Raw genomic sequence first — 24346 nt, 5'->3', positions numbered from 1 at the left:
CCTTCTATGGATTCAATCTTTTTTTTAGACATTTTTCTACTTAGAATTAAACTTGTTCAGTTTAGAGTTATACTGCAGAAGTAAGACTACACACATACCATGTTTTCGTGCCTCCTCTTCATCACTATCACTCTCTTCAGACGATGATGATGACGACGACGATGATGATGAGGACGATGATGATGAGGATGAAGATGCTGAAGAACAAGATGAAGATGATGAAGAGCTAGAGCCTGATCGGGAGTGTGAACAAGATGATGAAGATGAAGAGGATGAAGAAGATGACCTGGAAGAACAGGATGATCTATCTGAGTCAGAGTCTGAGTCAGAGCTAGATTCAGATCCCCTTTTGCTGACTCTCTGTTTTTTAGAGGCAGGGTTTGGAGTTAGAGGCTCTGTCCTTGCTGCCACCATGCGCCTGTCTGTTTCAGTCTTCACACTAGGTTTGTGGTCTGTATTTTGTATTGCTGTGCCATTCCTTGGACTCACAGGTTCACATTTCATTATTGTTTGTGTCTCCTCTGTAGACATAGATTCCTCTTCAGAAAACTGAGGGTCTTCCTTCGGATTGTCATTTTTAGCTCTTGTGTCCTCAAAAGCATTCACTTTAGCATCTGACAATCTTGACTGAGGTGTAAGAGGAGAAGCAGATAATGCCATCTGGTACTGATGGAGAAGTGGAGTAGAAGTCCTTGAGAGTGTCACTTTATTTTGATTATAGTTCCTCTGGGCAGACATAAATGAGAGTTCAGGATCACGGAGAATATGATAATCTGTCCTGCTAACTCCATGTTTAGCAGCTCCAATAAGTAAATCCCTGTCATGAGTCCCACATTCCCACCAGACAGGTAAGTCTGGGTTTGGCTGGCATAGTTTTAATCGTTCAAACAACTGTGGGTGTCTAAGGGCCTGTTCCCGCACTTTCCGTAGGAGTTCAATGCGATACAAAGTCCGAGAAGCACGCTCCTCTGTAATTGGTTGGATAAAGATGTTTGGGTCCACGAGTTCTGTATTAAAACAAAGCAAAGATGACAATTTGGAAAAAGCCTGCACTACAAATCAGTTCTAAGAGGAGATGGCTTTAATTGGTTAATACATGTCTCCCCATTATAAGCTTTCAATTTTACACTTAACATGTTTCCTTATTTGCTTCTTCCCCCTTTTTACATTGGAACACACGAAAGAAAAACCTTCTGAAATAAGCCCTGGCAACAGAAATTACAGATAAAACTAGAAGTAAAATATATAAGCCCACCTTCTTTTGAGGGGAGACGACAGACTCTGCGGCACATTGACATAAATGCATACAAGTACTTCTCTAAGCTCTCATCTGTTTTCTTATGTAGTCTAGCCATTGCTCTAAATTTGGTCCAATCAAATCGCCCCCTTTCTGGATCAAACACGACTCCAAATGTGGAAACAACTCTGTAAAAGTCAGCTTCTTCTCTTCTTGTCCATCTTGGTCACCAAGAAAAAAAAATAGTTGAAAGTTGCATCATTTTCTTCACTATTTCACACAACTAACAACTGTTTATTTGCTATTTTTAATTTAAGTATGTATTAAAAAATGTGTATTTGCATGTTGCACATACCTTTGCTGTCTTTCAATCTTAGCAGCCATCTTTGGGTTTAAAGCAGCTTCCTCATATGGAGGCTGCATCATACTAGGTTGTACTGAGAATGCTGACTGGATCTGCTGGGCCTGCCTATTTTTACTTGTTCGCTGATAAGCTGTTATAAGGCGGCGAAGACGTGTTGTTAAGGCAGACTGAGTGGGCCAATAGATTTTGTCTCCTTCCATCATTTGCCCATCTATATTAAAATCACAGCAAAAATAAACAAGTTAAACACTGCTGGTTCCTATGGTTCTACACTAAGCAATCTGAATACATTTTAGATGAAAGCAAAATTAAACAATTCAAGATTGACTGAATTAGCTCAGATCTGAAATTTTATGCCTTTACCTCCATCTGCTATTACTAGATCACCTGGGGATGAAACATCATCCTGTAGGAAAACAGAAGTAAAGCAATATTTAAAATGTAGCCCACTCCAGAGGTTTAGGTTAAACTTGCATCTTATAGTCGATTTATGAATATGACAAAAAACAAAAGTAACAGATACTTCGGACAAATGGATAACAATGCAAAAAGAATTACACAGCAATTCCCTCCCATGTCTTGCACCCACACAGCTGAAGAAACACTTGGGAATAAGTTCTACAAATTTAGATAAATATAGAAAAATGTAATAATTTTCTCAATGAAAAGGTGGAAGCATTACATTCTAAGAGTGTTAAAAGGAACTATTAATAGGTGCCTACTATACCTCTATGTCATCTTTAAACATTGCTGGTGCTGGTTTATATTCTGGATCTTCTACATCCCTGTTAGAATTTCAACACAAAAAAAACCCATCTTAGTAATATTTCAGAAGTCCTCAAACTCTCTTCAACTAAGCAAAACTCATTTAAATTTAGCTAGATGTACTGTACTTCATTTTCCATTTGCGATTAGGAGAATACTTCATGGCAGCTTTGTCTTGAACCTTGCCCCCTGCCCCTTTCCACAGTACAATGTCTCATTCAGAGATATTCTTTATGACCACAGCTGCTAACCCCGTTGATGAAGCAGTGAAGAAACGCAGTTTTCTCATTCAGTAATGATTAGTGATACTCAAATTGATCTACTGGGGTCACTGGTTAGCTACACAAGACTAACATGCCAAGCTCACTGACCTGAAGTCAAGTTAAAAAGGTCTGTAGTGCTCCATGCCTGTGAAGGCTTTTGCACTTCAGTGTCTAATACTTCTGATACAGCAACACAAGGTAGAGTCCTTGTTAACAATTAGTTGCTCCATTTTTCCTTTAACTGTGAAATAAATCTCAAACTTCAGTGGTTCTGTTACACTGTTCGTAAACCTCTTCCACTCTCTGCAAGTAAAATCAAACTAGAATTCTTCACAATTATATCAAACTAGTATAAAACCAGTTAAGAAGAGAGTATGTTCACCACAGAAATTCAGTCTTGTTTATTTCAAGGTCCTGAAACATTAATGCACAATTTAAGTGCTCATACCCATCCATATAATCATTTGCTCTTTGTTCGGCAGCAACAGCTTTCTCATCTGGCTTGCCAACCCTTTCCAAGAAGCACAGTGCTGGGTCTGCTCTGATAGTGTTGTATTTTTCATAGCCTATTAAAAAAAAAAAAAAAAGAAAGAAAAGGTGGCATAAGTTCAACTTCCATAGTAAGCTGTAAAAAACTGAGTGTAGGGTGTTTACATTGAGGGGTGGGCAAGTACACATGTAGTCATCCACATTACTAACCATGTTTAAAAACTCCAATTAGAAGTGATTTATCTGCATCTGCATCCCACCACTCAGCAGGAACTTCAGAGTGATCTGGCTCAGGGACCCAAACATCAATTTCACTAAGGAGAATCACCAATAGCACAACATCATCAATAATATTCAGAGGAAGAAATTAAGTTTTATATTCATTTTGTACATTTCTACTTTATGTGGGATTTTTACACTTCTCCAAGCATACATATACAGTAGGACCCTAAAAATAGCACTACAAAGCATCCAGACAGCTTGGTATTTTGTATTTGACAGAGACCAGTAACACGGAAAGCATATGAAAGCAGAACTAGCATAAAATATTTTTCCTCTCTTGGTAAACTCTGGCAACTCCTGCAGTTTGTGCTTGCAAAACTTTGCAAACCAAGGATTATCTGCATTTGTGTTTAACAGCACAAGATGGGACTGTTCTCCCACAAATGTTCGCAACACTTTTGTGAATCAAATTATTAAAACTTTCTATCCTCCAGAAGCTCCTGTAGCAGAGAAGTAAAGAATTTCCAAATGGCAATACTTCCAATTAAAATAAATGAAATAAAAATTAAAGGAATATGCAGCACTTAACCAAAAGCATGTATAAAGAGACAGAAAACCCTGCTAATTAGAATGTAAAGTAAAAAATTCTATTTTTCACTCACTTATACAGTCTATTTGACTTAAATAATTTTACTTTATATAATTAGAGTCATAAATAGGAATTGGGACTTCCCCATGTTGAGCCATTACAAAGCAAACAGAGAAAACAAAAACATCTTTCTCACAGCCTAAGGATACAAATATTTGGGTTTAACATTTCCTATTTAAGTCCAGAAAGACTCGAGAGTTTTCATTTGATAGTTTACATTTAAAATAAGTAAGCAAAAAACCTCTCTATAGTTCACCTGGCATCAATTCCATTAAACACCTTTTGGAATTCATTACCAATGACTTCTTGTTTTAAGTAATACAGCATTCTTACACGAAGTAAGACCCTAAATGAAGAAAAAAGAAATACAAATATTAGCACTCTAAAAGCTTTCAATAGTTGAGCAGGTGGTTGCATTTTTTCTGTTATAATATCACAAAGCTTTCAAGTGATTTTCCTAAAACATGCTTTCTCCAGGTGCAAGAGGCCATAACCCTCAAGTCAGGTCACCTAACACCCTTTATTGTAATCACTTTTACGAATTGTCTCATTGCAAATTCTAGGCAAAGACCAGAGCTAGCACAACACTCCTCGCTTCTTAAAATACTGCTAAGAACAAACTGCTATTTCCCTTTTCTTACTTAAAAGATGCCTTCAGAAAGAATTGACCGGGCTGACAGCATCTTTCAGGTCACCTTTTCATTCCTTCTCACTTACAATTTGATGCATGACCCTGATGGCTTCTCCATGCTCTATTTCAATTCTTGATTAGTAGTATGAAATTTTCAGGCAGAGTATGAGACATTTTGCTGCAGAAAAATGATTTACCTAAAACAAGCTCACGGATATGAATGGGCTTTCAACAAGCTAGTAGTTCAGATGCCCAGAAGCCTAGAAAACATGCTAGGTAAAACAGCACATCAGACTGAGGGGCAATGACTTTACTGCTGTTTCTTTGCTAAGTGTTCCCAAAAACTTTAGTCCTTTGGCTGCTGCAAGACTCCCTATACACCTTGCATCTCTTTCTCTGTACGGACACACACATGCAGAATTATTTTAAGTATTCTGAAATATTCAATTAACCTCCTAATATACTGCAACCTATTTATTCTAATCAGGCTAACACTATTAAACTTGTTTCTTTATAGTTCTGCAAGTATTTTGAAGTATAAGAAAATAAGCAATTAGAATAAAAGAAGAATCTTTACAAAGACATTGAAAGACATCCATGCTTCAGCTACTGCTTACTTGTTGCAATGGTGTTTTATGTGCTTTTTGTATCCTTCATCTTGCAACAGATGTTCTGGATTATATTTTCGAAGCCATTCTGCTTTGTGTATATCAAAAGTGCTAGCTTGGGTCTTCACTTTTTTTCCTTTTCTTCCTCTAGGCACAGGGGCTGATAAGCCTGTACAATTTAAAATACAATATAGCAACAGGTAGGTATAGATCCTATTATATTTCCTACATGATATGCCAGTATTGGGACCTGCAGTGCAGAAAATACACTAGGGTCACAGCATCTGGATTTGAGGGTTTTTCCTCTCTCGTTTCTTAGAGCATCTCTGGAGTACATTTCATCAGCTAAGGATAAAGCAGGAGAGGGGGAATGAAAGCAGAGTGTGATCTCACCTGCTCTGAAAGAGGAGGTTCTTATGAACTGAAATAAAGCTTACACAGAGCACACCAGTCCATTTGGTTAAGCTATCAAGCAGGAATGACACTTCTTTTCCTATCAGTTGAATTGCATATCTGGAATATATTTCCTTTATTCGAATTAGGACACACAGAATTCTTAGCTAATTTTATCTCAGTGCCACAGACATACTATATGAAGGTATTTAACTGCAGAAAACCAGAAGACCGTACCAAGGTGATTCTGCAACTCTCGTGTTTGCCCATCCTCTGTTGGTGTAATAAGATCCCATATAAAACTTTTTATTTTCTCATCCCCTCTGTAGTGAACGAGACAATAGGCTAACAGAGCTCGGCAGATTATCTCCACATCCTGTTCATTCAGCTGTCTCTTGAAGCGGCCATGTGACAAAATCTCTCTCCATCGACCCCACCTAATCCAAAGTGAAACACAGATCAGCACTTCAAACTCAAAAGCTTGGACAGCCTATGTGTTTCCATTACAAAAGGGAATCTCTCTGTAAAATATATGGCTTTCCACTTTTTTCCTTCACCTTAAGCTACTGAGTGGACACATGAAAATACATTTGTGACAAAACTTCAATATATTTAAACACACAGTTTCAACCATACCTGCCTATTAACAAGAACATGGATTACTGTAAAAAAATATGGCTTCGAAGACCCAAAACTGATGGGAACTCACTAGTGGTAAGCAAACACAAGGTAGGTAGGAGAAGACCTAAGATTTTATTTCCAACACAACACGCCCAATTTAAGCATGTTTAAAATAACTGGTTGTGATTTCAGTTCCTATCTGCACCTCATGGGAGTGCAAGACGTTCTACAATTATGAACATTAAGTCACCTATCAAGCTTTTATTTCAGATGTTTACAATTTTGAGCCTCCTTCACCACTTACTGTAATGATTTTTAGAGAGACTACTGTAGTGCCCATGCTAAATATCATTATCTCCTTTGCAGAGGTTTCCACCTCTCTTTAACACTTTTTCAATTGCGAATTGTCAGAAAGATTTATACAGGATGCATGATAAATTCACATAAATTTATACTGTAGATAAATTCTATATATACCAGGTAATTGTCACTATAGCTAAAAGTTACTCCAAAATAACAGTGCATAAAAAAATAGTATTTTTTAATAACTTCCTAGAATGAAGAAGGATGTATACAATACCCATAGACCAGCAAGTTTTTTTCCACCCGAAAGCACTCTGTTCTTCCATATCCATTGGAACGGTCACAGGGCCTGCGGAGTTTTGGTTTTTCATCACCCTCACTCTCCACCTCAGACAACTCGGCCAGCTCATCCTTTGTAGCACTGAAGGGCCGTGTTTGTTTCCTAATTCTTGGGGTATCAATAACCAGGCTGTTCTGCAAAATTTCCAACAGATCTTATCAGAAGAAAAACTTACCAATTGTTTCTAAGTAGATGGCTTCAATTCAGAAACAACAATTTCAATCTAACGTCAATAAGTATTGATATTATTGTCAATATTCGACAACTGAAAAATTGGCTTTAATGTCAGTAAGTATTTCGTAAAGAAATCACATTAAAGACCCATAAAGCAAGTAAAATGTTTTGTGGTGTTTAAGACAACAAAAATCAAGTTTCATACTATGATGCCAGTACATTAGTTATAACAATACTGAATACCTCATCTGAGCTTAATATTTACACAGACCATGCTGCAGTCTCTGTAAATAAAAAAGGGGCAAAACCTTTTTAGGGCCAACTACATGGGAATGTCTTGAAGTATAGCACACAATGTCCAGTATTATAAAACTGACAGAATTATTAGTCAGCTATTTTGCAGCTTCTAGCACAGAATTCAAAGACAGAAACAGGGCAACCAGAACATTTACACACTTTCAAACCATTTCCAGTCCTTCAACAACAGTCAAAGACCCCTAAACTCTTTCAGGACGGGAGGTAGCTAGGAAATACTAAAGCTCTCAGCAGGTTGATTACCCATGCACCAACTAACCAGCACAAGAAGTCTGATTTGTTGAAACAGTAAACAAAAAGCACCAGAAATTCTACACCTATTTCAGAATTCAACAGCAAGCACATACTTGAAAAAACACATTAAAAAGAGAAGTACTTACTCTACCACTGATGGCATCTATATCTATTTCTGCTTTTTTGGCCCATTTCTGCCAGAAGTTGGGATCGTCTAGTGAAATGTCAGTCCTGTTTCCAGAGGCAACAAAACTAGCCTGTAAGAAATAAAAATAAATCTTGCCAACATCACACAGCAAAAGTTTGTCAAGTTTGAATACTTTGGTGCTGTGAAGACTTTATAACCTTATTTCATCAAAAGTCTCTCAAGCAGCTGTTAAGAATTCAGACCCTACTTACAGTGCCAAGAATCAAAAGTCCTCCTCCCCCTTAATTTTTTAAATCAGATGCATAATATATCAGAAAAATCTAATGAACTCTTATGCACCATCAGGAGAGAACATTATGCAGCAAGATTCTTCTAAGTCTGAATCTGAATTACTTCAATGGAAGAAAACAGAATGTTTTTAAGAGGCTTATCAGCATTTGGGGATTTCACCTCATATAAAAGTACTTGCTTGAGGGAAATTTCAAAGGAGTGTTTAACCCACCAACAATCAAAGCCTGAGAGCACAGAACAAGCTTAGTTTCAGAAGGCATTCTAAACCCCTTAATTCACTGCTTTTGGAAAAGAAGTAGAAATGTAAAAATTCCTAAGCCTTCTGATAAGAAAGATAGTGATGATGATCATCTTTAGAAGTCTGTTTCTTATCTAAGCCACAATAGGCAAGAGACTAGAGAATCTAAGTTATAAATATTATTTAAAATGTGATAAATATACATTGCATTCTTACAAGGTTTTTTTGCTTTGCCTTTGACAGGAGGTAGAACTGTCACAACTGCATTCATGAAGTACCCCCATTACAAGCTAAGTTATACTTTTTCTTATTTTTTTGATTTTCATTTACCTGAATTTGTTTTTGTTCCGATTCATATTTACAATTACTTTGGGAATTAAGGAGTCCAAACTTACCTTTTGTTCTGTTCATCCAATTTTTAAGCATAGGTTTTTTGAATGCTATGATATTACTGTTTTTCTCCTCCCCAACAAAAATTATAAAGTGTCACTTCAACTTTATTTTAGACAATTGCTCCTAAGGCCTTACAGTCTCAACCCTCCCCATGCACACGCAAACACGTGTATATATATACAAATATAATATATACATATACACACACTCTCTCTACCCCTTGCTATTTCCGAAACTTTTATATTTTGCTTTTCAAACTCCTACCACAAAGCTCAAGATTCAAACTATATCCTATGCGTAGGCATTTCTAAAATAAGCCTGACAGTTTTTCATCTTATTATTGTCTTGCATACATTTTCCCCTACTTAATGTATTTGAATACAAACAGATCTATAAACAAAGCTGTTTTAATATTCTTGGTTAATGCAGTCCATTGTATCTAACACAAATCCTAGCCTTTTCAAAAAGCAGCACACTGCTATTACTCATCTTTGTTCAAGTGTGCTCTTTGCATCTGGCATTTACACAATCTGGATGTGCAACACTGACTTTGCTATGTGCACATTAGTATAAACACACAGATGTAAGAACGCAAAAAATGTTTTTAACACACACACACACACACACACACACACACACACATTAAATACAAGTAAACATGACTTTTTTTTTCTCAAAGCATAAGCTTTACAACACTGGTTACATTTACAGCTCTATACTGTCAAAGAACAACTTGCTGCTTCCACACCTTGGCAAACGTGGAGCCCCTTCCTTCTGATTCAATTGTGATGGTTTTAGTACGACGCTGCAGAATTTGGTCAATGTCTTCCTCACAAAATTTAGAGCCTTCATCTTCTTCATCCATAATGGCACCATATGCACCTCTTCGAAGCAAGTCTTCGATTTCTTTTTTAGAGAGTTGCTGGATCTGAGCAAATAAAATATGTTCTAGACAGTTAAGAAAAAAAATTCCCCACAGTCTTTTCTATTTCCCCTTTCACTGCTTCTTCAACTGAGCTCTGCTTTACAATTTATAAACTTAAAATCTAGATCATTAAAAGCCATGAGAACAGTCTGGTTGGCAGGTGAAATAACTTTTTATGTGGTTACAGTTCACATTTTTACAAATATGTGTCTTTTTTGTTTTGGCTGTTCCAACACTGTGATGAATACAAATTTAAAAAAATTACCTATTAGTACTAGATGTAAATCTCATATTAAAAGTAATATATTATGTTAATATGAGAAGATACAAGGAAACAAAGCGAAACTTTTCTCCTTGTTTTTCCTTTGACATTATCTACCTTGGACCTTAAGAAGCAAAAAATAGCAAGACTTATCAAAGTGACTACATATAAAATTATGTCAATTACACTGTTCGTCTGTATAACCCAAATGCAAATGACAGAGAAATGGTAGCTTTTGTAATTTAAAATAATTCCCACATGATTACCAAAGCAAAAAGAAAGTTATTTCAAGAAACGTCTACATACACCACCAACACTGTTTTCTCTTCCACTCATACTCTGTAAGACAGCTTTATCCAGTCCCAGTTTCAGACTCGCTCTGTCAAACATCTCTCTTTCATAGGAGTTCCGTGTTATCAGTCTGTAGACCTTCACTGCTTTGTTCTGACCAATCCTGTGACAACGGGCTTGAGCCTTTTGAAGGGAGAACAGAACAGCAGCAAGAATTTAGACTTACCTAGGAATAAGACACTATTAGGAATTTTTTTCTGTTGTAATGCAGTCTGATGAACAACATGAACTCAAAATGAAGACAACTCATGTTAAGTAAATGGAAGCTACCAGACATTTTCTGCATTGTGAACAGTTTTCTGAAAACAGTATGATAAGTAAATGCAGATAAATGATCTGTGCTGAATGCTACTCGATGGTATTTCTCTTGCAGTAGCACTACATAAAAAGACATGGTAATTCTTAAGTTATCTGATCTCCAAATATAAATGGTAAAGGAGTTGTGACTTGAGATTGGATTCAATTTCAGCAACCAACTCCTACATTTGATTAAGTCAAATTATGTTTCTTAAAACATATTACTCCTATATTTTAGCTAAACAGCTCTATTTCCATGAACTGTGTTAGTCAGTATATGCAAAATCTAACCCCCGGATTCAAAGTGTCATCAAAGTCTTAGGGGTTTTATCAACTCACTGATTCAGTTTACCTGTGTTGTGCTTTCAACGAGTAATCAACATGAAAGAAAATGTTAGAATACAACCAAACCGAGAAGACATCTCCCATCTAAGTAGAAAGTATTCATCAAGAAATATTAAACACAGGCCTTAAAAAAACTGAACGTTCTAAAATGATGCTTGTTCAAAATGGAGACAATATTCCAAGTGACCAATTTTTGTTTCAACCAAGTTTGACTTCCTATGCTTCGCTATTACGCTCAAAGGAATTTACCTGCAGATCATTTTGAGGATTCCAATCAGAATCAAAGATTATACACGTATCTGCTGCAGTCAAATTAATGCCCAAACCACCAGCTCTGGTACACAGAAGGAAAACAAAACGGTCTGAATCTGGTTTGCTGAACCGGTCAATGGCAGCTTGTCTGAGATTGCCTCGTACTCGCCCATCAATTCGCTCATATAAGTATCTGAAAATTGCCACAGATACACACACACACACAAAGAGGGATTAGAACAGATCTCCTGCTTGCATATTTATTCTTTACAATGAATAAAAGTGATATCAACTAACTCTGATTATCAGAGGGTAACATAACCAGGAATCACGACAGAACTTGCATATGTGTAGTACCAATACACATCAGCATGTCCAAACACGGAGCATTTTAAGAATAGCTATGAACTTCATGAAAGCAAGTACCTGATTATACCTACTAGAAAACACATACTGACAGGGTAGGTAGCTGCATTAAAACACACCATCACCTGAAGTCCCACGTGGACACTTACAAGTTTTTCCCATGCTGCTATGCTCAGATCCCCCTGCCTTGAGGTCACACTAGCAGAAAAGTGAACTTTTGTACTATATACCAAGTTGTCTGCACATGTTAGCGGTAGCCAAGTAACCAGCTGAAAGCAGTCCCTAGTGAGCTGTCACTGGACAAACTGCATATTGATTCTGTCAAGATTAAGAGAAATGGAAAAAGATGACATGACAGCATCTCTAACAGCCTTTATCAAGGCATCAATGAATCCAGAGCTTCCTAAACTAAAACCAGTGAATTTAAAAGCCTGAAATAGAACTGTCATTTTTCTTATTTTTGCTAGTTACAAAGACTCCTTTGAAACTTCTGAAATCAAGGGGAACACTTAAAAAGGAAGCAAACACTTCTGTAAATTGAATATGGAGTAAGATGCTGAATGTGTATCTACTGGTCAAAAAGCCTCAAAACCATTTTCCTTCTAATCAGCTATAAAATGGCATAGGATCCACAGGACCACAGGCATTCTGGCAATCAGCCACCTCCTACAGTCATGAATTCTGTTAAGGATGGAGTCTAATCATGTGTGCACTCTAACATTTCTAATCAAACAGTAGCACAGAGAAAATTTCACCTCCTATGGATTGCAAAAGATTCTACCTGCAGATATGATGCACTAGTCTACATGTTACTACTTTACAGAATATTTTCCGTACTAGACACTACTATAAATTAGTCTATTAAAATCAAGCATACAAAAACTGTTGAGCTCACAGTTCAAATAGACTGCTTTACGAAACAAAAAAAAAAAAAACACAGAAGCATAGAAGTTATATACATTCATCACAAAAGGAGATTTTACTATAATCTACTAATACGTTCCAGTATCCACTGCAGGAAGGCTTGACATTTTCACTGATTAATGTGTTAACTCTATATTACTAGGTAGTTTACCGACAAATACACACTTCAAAGCAAAATGTACATTCCAACAACTAGACCATTAAAAACCCAGAACTATGCCTTTTAATATTTTTTTCGGGTTGATATAGCAACAGTTGATTCTAATCAAGGTTAAGGTGAGATTTTACGTGCTAAAGCTTTACAGGTATTATTTAGTCACGTGTTTAAATTTAAGCTCTGAGTTTTCTGTAGAGTCAACAATATAATCAAATGGTGCTACTGTATGTGGCAGCAAAAGCCAAACTAAGCAGCTGCTTTATGGCTAGCAGCTCAGTTGTGCTCCAAAATTCAAAGCAGTAATAATTTAGGAGAGTTGGGAAGCAAAATTTTATTTTTACATCAATAAAAAGCAAGCCTCCAGTTGTTTACCATTTTGTATTTAAATTCTGCTAGGAATAAGGAGCTGCACTACCCCTGTCTGGTCAAAGTTCAACAAGATGTAAATGAAAAACACACTGTATGCTTTCCAGGGTTTGGATGAGCAACCCTGAGCTTGAAGCTACTTGCCTTCTGACAGGCAACGTATGAACAGTACATACATACTAAAACATTCAATAGAAAAGGCAACAAACTGATGGTGTTGCTAAGTTTTACTGCAACTTTCTGTGTTTTGTGTTTGTTACAGTTATCTAAAGGAACATCTTGATTTAAGAAGTTAGCCTTTATATCAGCATTGTGCGCTGTGCTGCTTTTAAGTCCCTGTTCTCTGTGATATGTTAGCATTAGTTCTTGCTCTTTAGAGCATAACCAAAGCACTTACGGTCTATTGTATATAGGATGAGTTATGTGACAACCTGGCAAAGTAGAAATCTAGTTAGCCAACTTGGCAACAAAACTTAAAGGTGACCTGATGTAAGCTGCCTTCTTTGTAATACTAAAAAACACACCCCCAGATTGATTAGACCCTTGCCCAGGTGAAGACCCTTCCCCTGCGCAAGTGTAGTAACAGAAGAGAATGATGCTACAGATATAACTGTATGCAAATCACTAACCAATCACTGTAACTGGGAGTGTACTATCGTGTAATTTTTGTGCATAAACATAACAATGAAATCGGCACTGGGTGTGCCTGATTTGTGGAAATTCCACCTAGCACCCAGTGCTGCAATAAAGTAGTGCCTGCTTCTACTGTTAAGACTGGTGTTAAGGAGTTTCATTCTCCTGATCTGGAGACAAAGGCACATAGTTTACTCAGCAACCACTCTTTAGTTTTCTTAAGTTTTTAATTTGTTGGTGAAAAAGTGGCAAGCCACTACAGCAAGTTATAGTGATTAGTCAGAACAATTTCCCGCCTTTGGTGTGCTGTAATCACTAATCCTGCACTAGTACTCAAAGATATGCCCACAGAGAACAGTGTAATATAGGAGACAGAATATGCAGTATCTTACCTTTTATGTATAAGGTAATCCTCCAATATATCAAGGCAGCGTACCATTTGAGAGAAGATAAGGACTTTGTGGCCTCCTGCTTTCATTTTTGGAAGAAGTTTATCAATAAGAACCAATTTACCAGCAGACTGGATCATTGCTTGCAGATGAAAGTCTGGAGCACTTGGGCTGTATGTCTCTTTGAACTCCCCAAGTATTTTCTCTTCAGCACCTATTAAAAAAATTATTTCTCTATCTGTAGGTGTATCTACACAAATACTCCATATACATAGAAGGCTAGGTTACCTAAATCAGTGCTTATACTCTAAATATCCCCCTATTAGTCATGGATGGAGACAGAGCAAAGTTCTGGATGGATCTAAAGTCTAGCAAGAACATCTGTCTCTATAAGTAGTACTTAAGTAGTCTTAATTTTTTAAGCAGAGCACTACAGAGCACGTTCTAGTACATCTAGAAAGAGGTAACCCCCACAACTGCAAAAATGAAAATACTTGTTCTTATGTGTTGTATAAAAAAAAACAACTAAGAACCACAAGTTATTTTGTCCCTGTGATATTTTAAATGGAATATGAATCTTAAGACAGTATCTTGAAGACTGCTGGACTTCATGATCTTAAAGGTCTTTTCCAGTCTAGTTTATTCTATGATTCTGTGATTTTTCTGAAGTCCTTCTACAACTGAAATCACAGCAGAAACTTCAAGAGCTTAAAGTATATTTTCTTGCAAAGAGGAAAACCACACAAATTGGGAAACGCAATGAAGACAGATACAGACCCTATCACTTGCAAGAAGCGTTTAAAGTTAGCTCTAGGAATTTTTCATACTGCTTTCAAAGAGATGTAGTATTTCCATGAGATAATTGCTTCTAAATATTCTGTGAAATCCTATAAAACAAGTTCACATTTCAGGCCTCAAATGTGCAACTGCCTCACAACTTTGCCTTACATCTATAAAAAACATGCTTCCACCTAATCCACTCCTTGGAAAGCCTGATGAAAGCATTTAAGAACTACAATAAAAGTTCTGATACATTTTAAATAAATGTACAAAAATAGTAAAATAAAAAATAAAATAAAATGAACCCCATCAGTCTTTAGCATGTATTTACCTTTGATGAGATAAGGGTGATTACAACACTTTCTGAGTTCCATCATGGTGTTAACCAGATTGGGTACATTTGCTTGTCCTGCTCCTTTGGATAAGAAAGCAAAATTTTTCTCCAAAATTGCACGATAATATTTCTTCTGAATATTAGTTAGTTCTACTTCAATTATAGTTTCTTCTTTAGGAGCCAGCTTTTTTTCTACATCTTCCTTTAATCGTCTGAGCATCATAGGTTTCAGGATAGCTTGTAGTTTCTGAACCTAAATGAAATATAGCAGTTTGTCAGAACATGAAAAGTAATAGTGTAGTTTAATGAAAGTTTTGATTTCCGTATCATTAATTTTTTTCCCTAGACTTACGTAAGATACTTGCCAGGTGGCATCTTACCTTATTTTTAACCTCAAATGACTGAAAAATGTTTTTAATGTACTAAAAAAAAAAATGTACCTTAACATTTGTCTGCAAAGGCTCTGCCTGCACAGCAAAAACCTTCAATTTTTATTATTGTCACTAGTTGCCAAACTTGCAAAACTGGCCCAAAAAAGGAAAAGTAATTCTGTAATATAAAATATCATACTTCATTGATTTCTACTGCCTGCACAGTTTAGAGAAACTGCATGACAAAAGATCTTACAGATGATACATGGCAAGTGAAAGGTAGGGTAGGAAGCAAGAACCATTACTATCTAGAACAAAGCATTTGCCTTCAGGAAAGTCACTTTTACACACTGAAGCTCAAAATGAACTTATGCACCATGCAATACCTGTTCCTCTGTTTTAAGGTCTCCAAATTCTTGCATGAATGTAGATTCAGCAGGAAACCGCAATGGTTCAAGAAAATGAAGGAGGCTAAATAGTTCTTCTACTGTGTTCTGCAGCGGGGTACCCGTTAACAGCACTTTATGCTCCTACAATAGGAAACAAAAAACTTACATGACCATATGTGCACATATTTGCAAAAACTTCTGTGTTAATTTTGAGTGTCAAAACCTGAAAATACCAGTTCTGCATGTAACTAAGTACACACATGATAAACAGACCTATCAAGAACAACAGTAAGTATTTTCTACTGGCTTTTCTTAAAACCTGACTTCCTACATCTGTAATGAAGAAGTGACTGAACAACTGTGCCTGTAATATTCATGTATGTATAATCCTCCCTATTGTGTGGAAAATATACATACCAAGCATGTATCAGAAAGCAAACAAGATGACTACTGAGAACATTTAGCAACAAGTGTATCAAAGTAATAAAGCCAATTAAACAATGCAAAACTAGTCATTGTGGATCTTGCAGTAATGCACAGAAGCCTCAAGATTCATGGTAGTATCTGCTTTTAAAAATATTTCACTAAGTTAAATAAAACCCTAACTACAGGACTACACAATAATTCCCCTTTAAAGTCTGCTACTTGCTTTTATTGTTAAAGAGCTTGTTTAAAACTTGCACAAAACTTGTGATTATCATATTGTACTTAACAGGAATCAAACCCCAAAAGTGAAACGTTACTCACAAGGTTCATTAATTTTAGTCCTTCCAAGAGTTTGCAGTTTTTGTTCTTCAGTCTGTGAGCTTCATCAATAATAACGCACCGCCACTCAATTGCATTTAACTCTGGGCACCCACCAAGAATCATTTCAAAAGTTGTAATAATGGCTTGGAATCTGTAGGTACCTCGAATGATACGTCCCTAGAGATTAATCAACACACGGAAGTTGTTACATTACCTCAAATGTATTTAAAGATTTTTGTTGTTGAAGTTTTATCAACAGACGTGATTTTGTAAGTTGTTTTGTCATTCCATACACATGTATTTCATCTCTGTAACTCTGTAATTAATACTAATGAGTAACTATCCACAGCCACAAATCCAATATTGTCTAACCAACCATAAAGTTTTAAGCACTTTTAAATTACAGTTACAACCATCTAATAGAACTGTTTCAAAAAGGTGTATGTAAGTAGTATCACATTTTTAACCCTGGGAAAATCTGAAAGACTAAATCACAGGAAAAGCCTTACATTCAGTCAATCAAAACATATGACAGTGATACCTTTAGCATTCATACAGATAAGTATCACCTGAGGACTAAATGAACACTTTTTACCCAGCTTATTCGACTTGGTTGGTCTGACAATATGTAAGGCCTTCAATAGGGCAGGACACAGTAAGTCACTGGAGAATGAGAATGTCATTTTAATATTTAGTACTACTTAAAAGGGTTTTGAGCATTTTGAGCCTTATCAGTTCTGTAGAAGTACAAATGTCTCAGTCATGATTTATAAAGCGTTTATTTATACAGAATATACAGAATGGGAAAAAAACCCCTAAACCAACCAAAACCAAACCCGCAGCATTTTAGAAGAGTCAAATTTCAAGGGGTTTTCCATGTCATTTAATGTGAAGTATTTCAGGCAGAAAAGCAAACTGTACACAGACAAAGACAGGAAAAGGAAATCAAGAGCTACATAAAGGTAATGTACAGCTTAATCAGCTGTACTTCTGTTCTCACTGTTTCTCATATTCAGGACTCAACTGCAACCATCTGTGCACACTTTAATCTCCACACGAGTACCAGCGTCACTGCTATTCAATTGCAGAATTACTCAGCATACTAAAAACAACCTGTATCTTGCTGCAACCACTTCCACAAAATTTACTCAGTAAGGATATGCTAAAAATTCTGATATGTAAAAAGCTTAACTAACACATCAAGGGATGTAAAATGACCTTCAGTTAAGACGTATGTACAGATAATGTAAAGCATGCCTTCATTACTACTACCAGCAACAGGTTTTGGGTAGGTTACAGTGTACAAGTCTCATTGGATTACCTGTGAATCCCTGAAGTACATTTCATACTGCTGAATCATTTGCCTGCTGATCATGCTTCCATGATACACTACAACATTAAGGTCAGTCCACGTGCGAAATTCTCTTTCCCAGTTTGCTATGGTGGAAAGCGGAGCTATGATCAGAAAAGGCCCTCTTATACCAGCCAGGAGGATTTCATAGAGGAATGTAATTGACTGAATGGTTTTGCCAAGACCCATTTCATCCGCTAAAATGCAATTTCGCCTGAAAACAAAATGTATTGGTGATTAGTATCAGAGAAAGTACAGACTCTAAAGCTATTACTCAAATGGGCAATTTATAAAAACAAAGTCAAGTTGTCAAATAGTCAAAACTGGGGCACTGTAAAAGATGCTTGCAAACTTCCCTGGTTAAGTTAACTCAGCACACAAAATTACAAGCTTTCAATCATGTTTAGTACTGGCAAAACCTGAGAATATTCCATTAGGTTCTCCTAGAGAAAGATTCAAAAAGTATTCTTTCAGAGCTGTACTGGCCCTAATTAATAGAATTCAAATCGAACAGATTTCCTATCTTTAACAGTAACCTTTACAAAATTGCTAGAAATTAATGAAGATTCCCTGAAAGTCACAGATGGAAAGTATTCCAGCTACACTCACGTAAAAGGAACACATTATAGCATTACTGCCAAATTTCCCTTCTTGTTTCCAGAACTTAGACAGATGCATATAACCAGATTACCATATGAAATACCACTAGGTGCTCACCCTCAGCCATACATTCCAGCCCTTCAAGCTATTTGCACACCTGCCCACACAGCTATGTAGTGCCCGACTAAGAATTAAAACAAACAGTATGGTGAAATCATATGCTCTTTGACATCATCTCTATAGAGGACAGGCAACTGACATTTAGAAATAAAGCAAGCAGGAAGATTCATGAACAGAAATCCAGAAAGAAAATACATTGTTCTGGGAAAAAAATCTTGAAGGCTATTTTATTCCTGTTAATGTATCACAGCATTATTTAACAAAAGTTACCTTTAATTTATAACATAGAAAACACAATTATTGAGTAGCCTTAATTTTGAAGAAACATACCTTTATTTGGGCAATTTTGAAGAGAGATAACTCAATTAGAACTTATCCTAGAAATTATTTTGAAATATGCAAGAGTTTCCCAACTGTTCCAAAAATCCTTAAAGCTTGTACTTTGGTGGAAGTTGTTTTTTGCTTTAATTACCTCACAGGCCTTGAAAATGTATTTTCAATTATGTTATAGTCTTTTAAGATTTCCTTTTTGTTATTCTTGTGGCTCAAAACATACTTCTACTCCCAAAGGAATAGAAATTATTTTTTTCCAGTTACAACCTTTGAGCTATAACCAGAGAGGTTAAGATAAATTTAACTCAAACTGTATTCATCCCCCATAATATTGGTTCACACCACGTGGTTTAAAGTTTACATTAAAAAACATTCCATAGATATACCTATTGTACCAGTTGAATAGGAGCCAGTTAAGTCCTTCCAGTTGATATTCCCTGAGCTGATTGCCATTTTTATATTCCCTGGAGTGTTCTATCTTCTTCCAGGAGTTTGGAGGTGGTCGGTCCTTTAAGGGAAAGATTAATACATGTGCAAATTGGTACATGCTTTATTTTTCCAAAATGTTTTAACCCATTATTTCCAAAGTGTTAACAACTTAGATTTAGAATGCAATTATTCAACCTTAAAACTGCAAAGGCGTTAACTTTACTTACTAATTAAACAGTCAGTGGAAACCTGAAATTTGTATTTATTTATCCAGTAGTACTTTTTAAATTAATAATATCAAGCAAACAGCTTGGCACTGGCAATCTGAAACACTAATTCACCTACACAAGAAACTTCAAGAACATACTCAGTTTCACTCTGGAAGCTCTAAGAACAGCTGTCCTAGAACTGAGTATTTGAGACTACCAAAATCCTCGAAGTCTGAGTAACACTGGCTGCTGGCACTACCCTGAAGCTGTATGGGCAAACTGCACTGAGTTGCTGTGATCCTGAACTTTCTTTTTAGCGCTTGCCATGGTCACTCCTGATCACTCAATCTCACACTCAGCCGATTCAGGAGGCCAACACCAAGAACACAAACAAGTAGATTTGTGAGTGGTTTAGCTCCCTGCATCAAATTCACCACGAGATTGGATGGAAGACGTTATAAGCACATGCAAGATCATGATGCAAAGGACAGGATGAAACAGACTGTAACAGTATCATGGTACATCATCATAATGTCCCTAGCAAGCTAACAGAAAGCCGAGAAGCTGTATAAACACACACAAATTCCGAAGCCTGGAGACTCAACTGTCTGGCCATTAGCCTAGCAGGGAACTTAACAGAGAAATTTTGAAGTTCTTGACTGATATTAGGTTGGATTTCTAGTGGAAAACACTCTCTTGGAATAGCTTCTGCTTTGTACCTTGAAGAAACCCACACATTCAAGAGAAGTATTTTTAGTTATGAGCTTTTATGATCAGCTGCACTCCCCCCATTTCTCAGTTTTTATAAAAGCTTGCATTCACTCTAAACTCATGTGGCCTGATCTGCCAGCTCTGAATTTCAGAGTTGAATTTTATACCTCTTTCTTGCCAATGTCAGCATCACCTGACACCCATCTCTGAGCAGTAGCTGCCCCTCCCTAGCAGCTGTGGCTTCCTCCCCTCTCTCAAAACACCCAACTGTCCACTCCCCCACACAAGGAACAGCCATGCTCCCACTCGCACGGCTGCTGACAGCAAACACTTTCTTGTAATTGCTGGAGCCTGGAACAGAAAATACTTGTTGGTGATGCTCAGATGACTGTCAGTTGTACAGGTACACTTCAGTTCTTTAGTCATCTTTTTCTCTCAAAGCCAAATATGGCAACAGAGAGGTATAAAAAGCCCTTCTTCCCACATGCCAAAATGGCAGGATTTAAAATAAATACTAGAAAAATTAACTAAATATAATGCGAACACGTTAATCGTGACTACTGTCATTATCCATAGATGGAAAAACTTAAAATCAAAGCTGACAGATGAGAACACTGTGAGTATTCAGTTGTATGAAAAAAGTTAGAACAAGTGTGGTACTACACCACACATGACACTCGTCTCATTCTCACAATGACACGCAGGACTCCAAATAGAAGTATTTTGTTTTCTCCTGCTCTGTAAGACACAAGATTCATAATTCAAAGATAAAACACATTTCTTTATTAGATGCATTTTTCTTCCTTTCATCTAGCCATTTCTGACAAGAAGAAAAATAAAAACAGGAAGTAATTATGGAATCTGTTTGACAGATCTCATTTGCCAATTTCTTTCAGTGTCAAAGCCAAGACTTAACCCTGTTCGTTATGTAAAGGATGTTTACTCTGTTTCCTCCTTATCTTAATACTGTTTAGATTCTGTGATAGCCAGTTTCAGTGTACTGCTCCTCACTCAAAGAAAGTTATAGCTATATAGTAATATTTTTTCCTAAGCATTCTTTTTAACAGAATAACAAATAATTTATCTATGCATACCTGAAAATATAATTATTCGTAAGTAACAAAGCACAGAAAACCTTTACACAGAATGCCAATACGCCTTATGTTTTAACACAGAAGCTTAAAGTTGGAAAAAAACATATCCAATTTGCTAAGACAGACAAATAAATTAGGTGTAATTTTACCAGTCTCCTGGAGTCAGGCCGGGAAGCTTGCAATTGTTCAAATTCTTCTATTTTTGCTTGATCTACATCTTCTTTCAGCTCCCACGTACTGTCTTCATATGGCAACGAACACCATTTTACTAAATAGTAAATAACAGGCTGCAGAAGAAAATTCTGAATGTTATCAGCTTTTAATTTAGAACACAAACTATTAATATGCCTTAGTATTTGAGTAACTAGCTAGCATGAGAGCTGGGGACAGAAGCACATTTCTGTTAATATTTTAAATACTGTATCTTGTTATCTACTTACTTATCCTTGCTTTCTCTGTTACTTGTTGTAGACCCCTGCAGTACTTTTTAATTCCACTTATCCACAAGAAGATCTTAAGTCTCAGGAAAGATAAATTACTACATTTGTGATGTTTGCCACATTTCCACAAACTAGAATTTACTAGACTAGAGAGGTGGTACCCAGAACACTTCCTCCACTGTCCAAACCAACCTATCTAAACTGAAGAACTTTCCTTGGTTGCAAAACCAAAAGTCTTCTCGACAAAATAGAAAGCTTTACAGGTCGGCCAGAATTTAGGAAAAGTCTCAAAAGATGGAACCAATGCAGATTATCTTATTTAGATTCAGTAAATGAATGTTTAAAAATTAAGTAAATTTTGAACTTCCATGATCTTGGGCAAAGTCTTATCATAACAAATACATGTTTTGCAAAAATTTTCAGCAAATTTGCTGCATACAATAAAAAATAATTTCAACTCTCAACCCTGCTTTAGGAAGATTAACACAGAAATCACTGGATAAAATCTGTTCATTTTGCTGTCTAGAAGAACAAAATAAACATCATAGCTTAATCAGCAACTGACAGTTTTGTTCTCTGCCTGCTTAAGACTCCTTCTGAATTTAAGCAATTTATTTGGTTTTCTGTTTTAATTTTCTTATGTGTTTTTTCTGTAATAGCCTTCCAGAAGAAGTACTTCAAGTACTATTGTATGACCTAATGCCAATATAAATACAAGCTGATTTCTACTGCAAAATACATGACTAGCATAGCAAATGTGAAGATTGTCATGTATCATTAAAAATATTATGGAAGCTTGAAATCATTAAGGTGCTATTCTGAAATCTGCTAGAAAAACCCCACTGTTATCAAAAACTACTTGGAGATGTATCTTCTTCACTTGCTTCAAGACGTATTTACCTCACCAGTGTCCTTATCTTCACAAAGAGATACTTCTAATACCCGATCTACTTCAACATAGTCAGGATTAAAAGGTTCTTCTTCCATCTGCAATGCAAGAGCAGTAAGATCAGCAGAGAGACAAAAAAAATGCTGGTATATGACCAAGTCTCATCATATGCAAAATGAATCTGGCAGTTGGAAACAACCAAGGCTTTTGCACTTGCATTTTTAAAGATACTCCCTCCTTGTTTGTTTTGGTTTGGTTTTGTTTTTTTTTTTTGCAATGGGCACTGAGGAGGTATCTGGCATTAAAATAGAAAATTTAGTCATTTAAGGATTAAGTGCTGTCTTGTAAAAGTCATATAGCAGAGAAACTAGCCCTACTAACAATCTTCCCCTCCTTACCGCTTTTAAGTAGTTACTCAGTCACAATTTTAAGCATGCATGTCAAAATAGTCCAGCAAATCCAGAAGACCCTTCTCTTAAAATTACTTGAAACAAAAATAACTCAACCTGCTGCAACCAAAATCCCAACCCCAATGGCTAATTTCTACTGATCAACATCCAGCTGGTCTACCTCAAAGCAAGCCCTTAATCAATTTTACAAGGAAAAAAAGCTTATTTATTTATCTATTTCATACTCACATCTGCAAAAAAGTGAGCTCTTTGTGCTTGCCTTAGTTTGAATCGTTTTATTTTCTGCTGGATTCTTTTATCCTTTAAAAGCTGTTGTTCTGTGGCCCACTCACAGTGAAGATAAGAGCTAAAATTAGATTAACATCAACGAATTAGTGAAAGAAAAAGCTTACTATTTTTAATATAAAGTTAAAACAATCTATTTTATAAACTAGATTTTCACAGTAGGAAGATTTTATCATTTAAGATACAATTCATTGGAAACATCAAAGATTCATTCTTCCAAATAATTGTCTTAGAGCATCTAGTTAAGGCAGTGATTTTGGCCTAGGATACATAAAACAAAGCACAAAGTAATAGTAAAAGGAAGTAGGGAAGCAAGAGCACCAGTACCTACAAATCTAATCGCACCCAAAGCAAGCCTTTCTGAAGTCAGTTTGGTTTGCCAGAAGTACAGATATCTCTCCCTCACCCCCCTCTTTTTAATGTTTTCATCAGTTTTCAAGCTTTCTAAAGGTATGATAGCAATATAGAACGGCTACTGCTGGGTATTACCTATTCTCCGATAGAAAGACAGGCTTTACCATTTCAGAAAACAAGAGCTAAATGGTCTCCAGAAACATGTGAATCCTGACTCTCACAGAAATCACATTTTTAGCAAGAATCCAATGAAATTACTCACATATGTAGAACTGAAAATGTGCTTGTATTTTCAACATAAAGAATTAAGTAGTGACAGCAAGTTAGGTATAAAATTTAAAATAGGAAAACATGGCAAAAAAATCCTGTTCTTTATTCTATTTCCTGCTTCTGAGGTAAAATCATTTCTATTGCTATGAGATTTTTTTCCTTTTTAAAACAGTAAGACCAACTCCTACATCAACCTCTCCTAAATGTGTGACACTAAATCTAATATAGGTTCACAAAATAGCTCTGATTTAAATTCATGAAATTAAAATTAGCCTGAGGCACACA

General features: G+C 36.2%; 1 protein-coding gene across 7 annotated transcripts in view; it reads right to left on the bottom strand.

Annotated features, from left to right (window-relative positions):
- CHD9 (chromodomain helicase DNA binding protein 9) overlaps positions 1-24346 on the bottom strand; it is an 86894-nt gene that overhangs the window by 14530 nt on the left and 48018 nt on the right. For all 7 annotated transcript variants that reach the window (XM_061355415.1, XM_061355417.1, XM_061355416.1 and 4 more), the window contains 24 exons: positions 23381-23498; positions 22754-22840; positions 21563-21700; positions 19357-19478; positions 17888-18131; positions 16567-16743; positions 15817-15960; positions 15057-15312; positions 13949-14159; positions 11108-11303; positions 10172-10339; positions 9427-9606; positions 7755-7865; positions 6823-7019; positions 5859-6058; positions 5238-5397; positions 4246-4335; positions 3329-3432; positions 3078-3195; positions 2329-2386; positions 1965-2007; positions 1593-1812; positions 1256-1458; positions 99-1007 (listed from right to left, as the gene is read on the bottom strand). In XM_061355415.1, the coding sequence (XP_061211399.1) occupies positions 99-1007; positions 1256-1458; positions 1593-1812; positions 1965-2007; positions 2329-2386; positions 3078-3195; positions 3329-3432; positions 4246-4335; positions 5238-5397; positions 5859-6058; positions 6823-7019; positions 7755-7865; positions 9427-9606; positions 10172-10339; positions 11108-11303; positions 13949-14159; positions 15057-15312; positions 15817-15960; positions 16567-16743; positions 17888-18131; positions 19357-19478; positions 21563-21700; positions 22754-22840; positions 23381-23498 (4454 nt within the window). The remainder of the gene's footprint in view (positions 1-98; positions 1008-1255; positions 1459-1592; positions 1813-1964; positions 2008-2328; positions 2387-3077; positions 3196-3328; positions 3433-4245; positions 4336-5237; positions 5398-5858; positions 6059-6822; positions 7020-7754; positions 7866-9426; positions 9607-10171; positions 10340-11107; positions 11304-13948; positions 14160-15056; positions 15313-15816; positions 15961-16566; positions 16744-17887; positions 18132-19356; positions 19479-21562; positions 21701-22753; positions 22841-23380; positions 23499-24346) is intronic.

Source organism: Neopsephotus bourkii, unplaced genomic scaffold (assembly GCF_033783945.1).
Source record: "Neopsephotus bourkii isolate Nb327-2 ecotype Australia unplaced genomic scaffold, CSIRO-AGI_Nbou_v1 NB_797, whole genome shotgun sequence".
NCBI lineage: Eukaryota > Metazoa > Chordata > Aves > Psittaciformes > Psittacidae > Neopsephotus > Neopsephotus bourkii.
Note: the sequence above shows the minus strand (reverse complement) of the source record. Positions and strands in the feature narration are given on the sequence as shown.